This window comes from Malaclemys terrapin, chromosome 1 (genome assembly GCF_027887155.1).
Source record: "Malaclemys terrapin pileata isolate rMalTer1 chromosome 1, rMalTer1.hap1, whole genome shotgun sequence".
In the NCBI taxonomy this organism is placed as follows: domain Eukaryota; kingdom Metazoa; phylum Chordata; order Testudines; family Emydidae; genus Malaclemys; species Malaclemys terrapin.
The window spans coordinates 97,272,970-97,281,602 of NC_071505.1; the positions used below are offsets into that span (position 1 = coordinate 97,272,970).

Sequence of the window (8,633 nt, forward strand, 5' to 3'; positions counted from 1 at the left end):
TTACTGGAGATGACCTGGTGCTCAGTCCAGCTCCCATTGTATTCAATGGAAGTCTTTCTATTCACTTTAATGAGAGTTGGATTGGGCCTCTAGTCCATTGTCATAGCAGATATCCACATGGAGATTTGTAAAAACACTGGCATTGAAAACCCTGCCTCAATCTCTGCACACCCCAAACACAGCCTGAACTGTGAATATCGGAGCCAGCAGCCTCCAAACAGGCCTCAGGTGCCTTTGCAACCTATAGAGACTCCCCACATCTGCCCTTGAACTTGTCTGCTGCAACTGCAGCACAGCATCAATGACCAGCTTTGAATTACCAACTTCCCCTGCCCAAATGAATCCATCATCAGCCTTTCTGAGCATGAACGTCCCTTTCTCTTTCAGCAAATCCCAGTCCCTGACGAACACCTTCAGCATATCTGAGTCATCACAACGGGGAAACGCCAACGAAGATGAGGCAAAAGCTGAAACCATCCGCAACCTGAGGAAGTCTTTTGCTAGCCTGTTTTCTGATTAACATCCCTGGAGTCAGATCAGTGCTTTTGTTAGCCCACTCTTCGTATCAACCTACCTGATGTTATCGTGGAATTTACTCACTGGTACCTAATAATTCATGCAAAATCTGGGAACAATCCTTCAAGCTATCTTTTCTAAATGGGTTTTGCCCAGGAATTAGTTAGCCCTAGATGTGTTAATTTTAAGGGTTATTCCAACATGGGCCAGAAAAGTGATTATGTAAAACTAGCACTTTCTCACATGGTAGATCTGCTCTGTGTGCATAGTCAGTCAGATCTGCTTACTTGAGTGACCGGAAATAATTTCAAGGTACTTTTTACTTCTATTACCCCTTTCTGAGACAACACAGCTATTGGAGAACAAATTAGATTCTATTTTGGCTTGCACATTATCAATAGAATGAATAACTACGATCCCATTACAGACCCTTTATTCTCGTTGAGGCTGACCCAAAAGGAACAGAGTTTGATTTCTGATGCGAATGTGCAGCCAGAAGTTAGAATAAACATGTTTACTTGTAAAGTGAGCATGTTTGATCTGGAAATCATGGAGACACAATGAATTTGGAACCTCATAATGCTAGCTTTACAGAGTCACTTTTCTGAGCAGAAACACATTTCAAGCAAAACTCGGTATCAGCTGTCAGTGAGTCCCAGAGATCATTGGAGCAGGGTATTATATTGGATTTCTGCTCTGCTCATGGCCGTCTTATCAGTAGCAATGTAAACGTCTCTGTTTCATGCCTTGAGGCTATGTTTCTTATATGTGTTTCTTGATTTCTGGGAGAAAGATGTCATGTTATAACTCTACAGCCATAGCTCAAAAATAAACCAGAAAATAGGACTGCCGCACATCTTGAAAAAATGGATAATTTATGTTCAAATATAGTTCACACCAACTTCAGATAAAATAAAAGCAGAGTTTATGAGGTGTTTGTACCCTGTTATGAGTCTTCCATACTACACACTGGCGAGAGCCATGGGGTAAAATCTTGACCCCACCTAAGTCAAAGGGAGTTTTTCATGGACTTAAGTGGGGCCAGGACTTCACCCATGGAGTCAATGCAAGGTGAGAGATCTGTGACTGAATGGCTTCCCCCTGGAGAACTATCACTTGGGAGGGAGAACAACCAGTAGAGCCTGGTGACCCCCAAAGTGAGAAGGCAGTTTACAGCTGGAGCCATGATGTATCTGATTGCCCCAAGGAATCTCCCCTGGGGCAGGTTATCAGTATTACGGGTACTCCAAAGAATTATTTTTCTGGAGACGCGTGAAGGTGGCAGAAAGGGACCAGTAGTTGAACCATTGCCTGTTCTGCTTTGCTTCATGGCATGTGACGGTCTAAATCAGGGGTGTATGCAACTAGCTTCAGACTGAGCCATGACAAAAATGAGTGACAAAAGCTGTATGAATAGCTGGACATTAATGGAGCTAGGACAATTTACCCCAACTGAGGCCTTGCTGCTTGGAACAGGAGCAGTTCAATTTACAACACACCTGCTGTGGGTGTGGTATTTCCATCCCACCAATCTTATGCACAGGAAGCGAGGCCCTGTGAACCCCAGTGAGGAGGCAGATGACACAGAAGACATTTCTGCTAGACTTTCCTTCTGGGTCTATCTAGTAGTGTTGTACCAATCCTCACATGTATCTTTAGGGCTGGACCCTTGAGACCATGTCCCCTTTGCAGCACACCAGGAAGTTCCGGTTTGGGGCTGGGAGAGGACATTTTATGGCTATCAAACACATTTCAGTGTGCAGCTCTGCCTGTGGTTTAGTGCTTTCCTGTAACCTGAAATGGGAACAGAAACCCAAAGTAGCAAGAAAAGCAGCAGGCTGGCCATCCCATTTACACCAACATGGGAATAAAGCCAGACAATTCATTCCTGCACAACACCAGTAACAACTGTCACCACAGTGCAGCCACAGCAACCCAAGGAAATCAGCTCCCAGGGACGATCCTGACTGGGTCTTTAGATGAAATGTGTCTGCTGAGCTGTGCGCTTTCCAGCATGCCACTTTTTCTGGGTGGGGAGGCTCTTTGGATCGATGAATTATGTCTGTAGGTTAATATTGAAGGAAAATAACCTTCTGACTTATCATTTTCCTTCTGTGATTCTAGCTCTTCCTTTCGGGTTTGCTAAGTGGTGAAACACATAGCACTGTAACTACAAGTTACTGCCCCTGTGCAGGAGCGAGAAAGTGGCGCATGCTGCTTTGCAGTCTCCAGGCACAATAAAGGGGTGACAAATGGCCTTGAATTGCCATGAGCACACACTGTACACTAGCAAAAACAATAGCTGATTTAACAGGCTCCATTTTGTGGAGAGGAGGTAGTGCAACTCTGGTGTGAGTGGGGGGGGGGTTTCTTTCTTTACACACACACACAATTCTTAGGCTCTTTCCTTTCTATCTAGGCTTTTCTAGAGAGTAAATGTTTCCAGCAGGGCTTTGGAGCTGTGCTCCTGCTCCACTCCAGGCAAAAACCTGCAGCTCCACTGCTCCAGAGCTGCTGCACGCTCCAGCTCCGGGCTCCACTCCAAAGCCTTGGCGGGGCACATCAAAGAAAAGGACTCACTGCCAGAAATCTCAGCTGTTCACCCCCACTTATAAACCAAGTAACTTGTTTCGCTTCCTCTTTTCAGCACTGTCTATGCAAAACTGAAATAACTAGGAGACTAGTCTAGCATTGCCCTTCACATCAACCCACAGTGGTCACTGTACCACCAATTGGAGCACTTGCTAATGCTGCTGCTCAGAGCAGCAGCGTTTACCTTCCACTGTTTACTACTACTGACTCTATGCAAAGGCGACTCATCTAAGGGAATACAAATTTAAGGTACTATTTAGTGCTACTCAACTGCCTTAGGCCCAACAACCTGAATTTCCCCTCCGCCCCCATTTCTTTTCAAGACCTCTGTGCAGCTACAAGTGCATGCAGCCTCTGGAGCAAAATCTACACCTCAGCCCTGGAAGTCAATTGGAAGGCCCAGATGTGCTCCTAGCAGTGCACATTTGGTAACAGTGAGCTTTGGGTTTGAGGATGGTAGGACATTTCCCCCCATTTTTAGCCTCCAGCCCATTTTAGAGTGTAGGTTTATTAAATTAACAAAGTGATGCTTTGTCCTAAATGAAAGGCCAGTGAGAAATGCATGGATCTTTAAGGCTAGAAGGGACCATTGTGATCATCTAGTCTGACCTCTTGTGTAACACAGACCCCTGAGACCCTCTCCCAGTCATTCCTGCATCAAGCCCCCAACTTGTGGTTTGAACTACAACACTGCACTTGGAAAAACATGTAGTTTTGATGTAATGACTTCAAGTGATGGAGAATCCACCACATCCCTGAGTACATTGTTCCAGTAGTTAACTACCATCACTTTTTTTTTAATAAACAAAGCCTGTACTTTATACAAGCTGCTTGTTGCTATAGTGCAGTCCTCTCAAGCGACCTGCATACCCCCAGCTGGCATGACTAGCAATGCCAGCACAATTCTGAGAGATATTTAGGCTAGGTGAAGTCACAGAGGGTCACAGCTCCCTATTATATTTTACATACATTCATATGTGCGACTCAGACAGTCTCTATTCATACTGCTATGGCATTATCTGACCACAGGAGACCAAAAGAACTACAACAGTTGACCTAATTAAAGCAAGAGAGATCGGGGGGGGGGGGGGGGGGGGAGAGGGGGGGGCGCATCAACAGTTCGGACAGCAACTCAGTATTTTATTTCAAAGACATCTCCAGTTTACAGGAACACAGCCAGAACTGTAAGTCCAAGGCCTGAGCTACACTGACATTTTGCCAGCATAGCTATGGGTATATGAAAAAAGTCACTTCACTGTAGCCCTACCGTAGATGCAGTTATGTGAGCAAAAGTCCTTTTGCTGTTATAGCTTATTTTATTTGGGGAACCAGAATAAGCTATTCCAGCACAAACACTCGTGCCAGTGTAAACTGCCTCTCCCCTGGACATGTTTAGCTGTAGCGCTAGCTCTACGAGCAAACCCTTTGTAGGGTAGACAAGGCCCATAAGTTGCTCTATGCTGAAATGTTTCATAATGTAGGTCTGAGCTTCAGCTGTCCATGTCTTTTCTTGAAAATCAGTCTTTTTAGCAAAACAGTATTTTTAAACCCTACTTAGCATGTTTTTTTCTAATAGGACATGCAATTGTTCTGACCAGAGCAGAGGTGCGGAAGGGTGGTTACAGCAAGACAGTAACAACATTATGGCACTACAAGAAGATGGGTTTTTTTATTTTAAACAAAGAATCAAAAAGTTAAAAATTTACATCTTTGTCTGAACTGCTCAACTTGTGCTGCTGTAATAGCAAAGGTGTCAATGTTACTGACACACAGTTTATGAGATAATAGAACTGGATTATAGGAATGGTTATGCTTGCAGAATTGCCATGAATAATGTGAGGTAACAAATCCATTGACAGTATAATGCCTCATTGAGGCATTTAGATTTGTGCTCCCAAATATCATCTTACAAGCTGCAAGCAAACAAATTGGAACGCCTAAGCATCCCTCACAAAAAACAAGGGGTGCAGTGTGTCTCAGCAGCCACAATCAATTTTACTTGGTAATTCATGTTCAATCAGTGCTCTAGCTCCCGAATAACATTTCAATTTCATGCCACACAAGAGGTCTGACAAGTCAGAAGTGCTGTAAATTGCATGCAGCCAAGTTTACAGGTTAGAGGTAAGAGGGGTATGTTCTAAGTTGATTATTAATATTCCAGTTGCACATAGGAGCCTCAACCCACCATTAGGGTCACCCTTGTCCTTGGGCAGACTTGCAAAAGCATCTATTGCTTTTAAAACTGCAAATTCCATTGAAGTCAATGCCACTTGTGCGCTTAAATCTGAGGCACTATTGAAAGTCTCCAATCAATAGCAAGAGACAGTCCTCATCACAAAGAGCTGATAGTTTAAATAGACAAGAGAGTGAGATGGTGGGAGAATGGGAGTATTATCCTGGTTTTACAGATAGGAAACAGGCACGGAGAAATTAAGTAACTTGTTCAAAGTCACACAAGAGTGGGGTTTAGTGGGTGTAACTTACATGTCAAGGGGCTGAAAGAGAGGAGTGTAGCAGAAAAAGCAATTAATAGGAAGGAAGTAGGATGTGGATGTACTTTATCTTATACATTCTTTTAGGCCTTTGGCTTGGTCAACCAACACAATCTCCTTCAAGTTACTGCAGTTTGCTGCTCATTCTTCAACTAGAGTCAATAATGCTGTATGCAGCGCAAGAATTAGGTGCTGTGGAAGTAACAGCATCAGACAGGATATCATGGGAAAACAATATACTGTCCATGGGGTAGTGTTTGCTACTAGATTCTGTTACAATAAACAGCAGAGAGGAAGGCAGGTGGCTCACTCCAGAATCTGAAGATGAGTGACACATATGGAAGCTTTTGGGAAAAGAGGGACTTGCAGAGCTTATAAGAACAGGAACTGATGAATTACAAATACACAGCAATTCTGTTTTCATGCAGCTTGCCTACAGATGAAAAGAGTGAATATATTATTGTGTATGACAGCAGCAGAAATGTTTGTAAATAGACAGTTTCTCAGCCTAACCAGTGCACCTGGACCTGAAAGATAATTAATATGGTTTACATTCCAATGCAATTAAAACTCCTGTGTAATGCCAGGGATTAGAGAACCGTAAGCCTGCCCTGGGAACCACTGCTCGCCTGTCTTCCCTTTATCCACCATAGATAGAGCCTCAGTGCTGCTGCCTACTGTATCCTGCTCACTCCATTTGCATATTGTCAGGCTTTGCATTCCAGTCAGCTTAAATTTGAAAAAAGAAAGGAAACCCATTTACCATGTCATTCCCGAGCATACATTAGCAGCAGCCCTAGAGGTATTGCAAAAAGGGGATTGCGCCGAGTACAAGATAGGGGGCTCCAGACCTTTGATTTCTTTTGGTTTCACTTTTGGAAAATTGCATGAAGAGTGGCGACACTATTGCCCTCTTTTAGAACTGGAAGACTAACATGATAAGCGGGCATCCCAAAGCCAATGTTGCGCTGTTCCTCTCCACTATATCTAATTACATATGCATTTGTCTGTGGCAAGTTTGTATTCTTATTATACGGTCATGTTCAGTTATAAAAACGTAAAAAACAATTATTTGGAATTGGAAGGCTCAGGAAAAAAAAGTTAGATTCTTGTGCTCTAGGTCACACTGTTTTAAATCCAGCACAAGAGAGCCACGAGCAACGGTAACGACTACCTTCAAGTTATAAACAGGTCATTTCAATTCCCTTCCTTGTGAACAAAGCATACACATCACAACCACCACCACTATAACTGGCACCTTTGGTGGCAGTCTGCCAAACAGAGACAACAGATACAGATTGGATATGGACAGATCCCCTCTCTGCCCTAGAGTAGGATTGGGACACACTGGCAGATGGAGGCAACATGGAGAAACTTGTAGAAAAAGTACACTTCAGGTTCCAACACTGTAAAGCCAGGAACTGTCCCCACTAAATTAACTTATCAGCGTAACACACGCACAAATCTCTTTTCCTGATATCAGCTTTTTAAGAGCTAGTTAGAGAAGAGAATAAATAATTTTAAAATAAACACTGCATTAAACTCACATGTGATTGCTTGCAATATTATGGGCGCATTTCTAAAGTGCTCATCATGGCACAACACCAACAGAGCCTGAATTCCCTTTTTTCTGTTTATAAACCTATGGAATGTCAATCATCATTTTTTAGCTCTGAGACCTAAACATACGCCTATTTCTGCTTAGAGGAAAACTAAAATGGAATGAGGTATTCTACCCACTACAAGTAAACAATGAAGATTAAGGGCAGCCTCGCTTTCTAAAGGGAAAATTGTGTCCCTACATTCTGCTACTATATTCTTAGTCAGGTGTACAGCTATCCAAATGCAGATCTGCACTAGCAATTAACTGCAGGAACACAAAGAATGCAGGGGCCATTTGTGCCAGCGAAATGGATTAAATCCTGGCTCATTAAAATAAATGGCAGATCTCCCATTGTCTTCAGTAGCATCAGGATTTCAAACTAGATGGGCAGATGTGCCACTGAAAATCTGACCTTAAATCACACAGGTAATAACAATTAACAGGAAGCTGCTGCTTTGATAGTGAAAGACAGGAAAAGCCACTCTTAATTTCCTTTGTCTCAACTATAACATGAGACAGGGAAATATCAGTAAAATAGCAGCTGTCATGGAGAGTTATTAGCACTATTCAGACTTGCAGAGATACTGAAAACTCAAAAAGGTTTGGAAACAAACATATTCTTTAGTAAAGATCCCCTTTATAACTAATTACTGCCATGTTCTTTTAACCAGCCCAGAGGTAGTCCCAGGCTCAATAACTATGTATGTTCATGTAATGATCTGTTAGGATGCTTTGGCTATGGTCCCATTAGCTGCTTCCTTAATTAAAATGGGAATATATTAACGGCGCTGATAACACATGCTGAGATGTGTTACTTGCCTGAAAGATATATCATACTGCAGTAATGGGATCACGTACCAGTCATGTGGGAAGTCACGCAGGGACTCCTGCTGCGATCTTGTCTTCACTGCACAACACCAGGTCACCCTATTTTACTGTACTAGGTAGCTTAGCCAGCTGGGAAAGGTTTATTTTTGCTCTGTTTTTAAACACACAAAAATGCCTTTACCCACTATATGCAAAATCAAACAGTCTAAAGGAGGGAGACAGATGCACTTTGTAAGTTTTGCTGCAGGTCGTTGCATTTTGCTTGTGCTTTTGTTCAGACTTTTGAATTGAACTGTAGCATGTTTTTATTCAGCTGTTTGTAAGATGAACTGTTTTGTGACATTATTTCTGCAGTAAAGAAATAGCCCTGTATTCTTTGTGCATTGAGTCCTACACGAAAATTGCTTTTTAAGTAATAAAAAAAAAAAAAAAAAAAAAAAAAACAGTGAAGAGAAAGTAATTGATCAACTTTAGGAACACTTCAGACACTCAAATGTATCCTGTAAATACCAGTTCTAGCATCTTATACACAGTGTTGGAAGAGAAAGGTTCCCTTATTGAGAAAGGCTTTAAGGCAGGTGGATTATAAAAGCCATCATATA

General features: G+C 42.5%; 1 protein-coding gene across 1 annotated transcript in view; it reads left to right on the forward strand.

Annotated features, from left to right (window-relative positions):
* Positions 1-1,453, forward strand: part of SYN3 (synapsin III) — a 265,520-nt gene extending 264,067 nt beyond the window's left edge. Inside the window, exon 14 of the mRNA XM_054032562.1 lies at positions 388-1,453. Coding sequence (XP_053888537.1) covers positions 388-520 — 133 coding nt within the window. The 3' untranslated portion in view covers positions 521-1,453. The remainder of the gene's footprint in view (positions 1-387) is intronic.
* Positions 1,454-8,633: the final 7,180 nt, after the last annotated feature.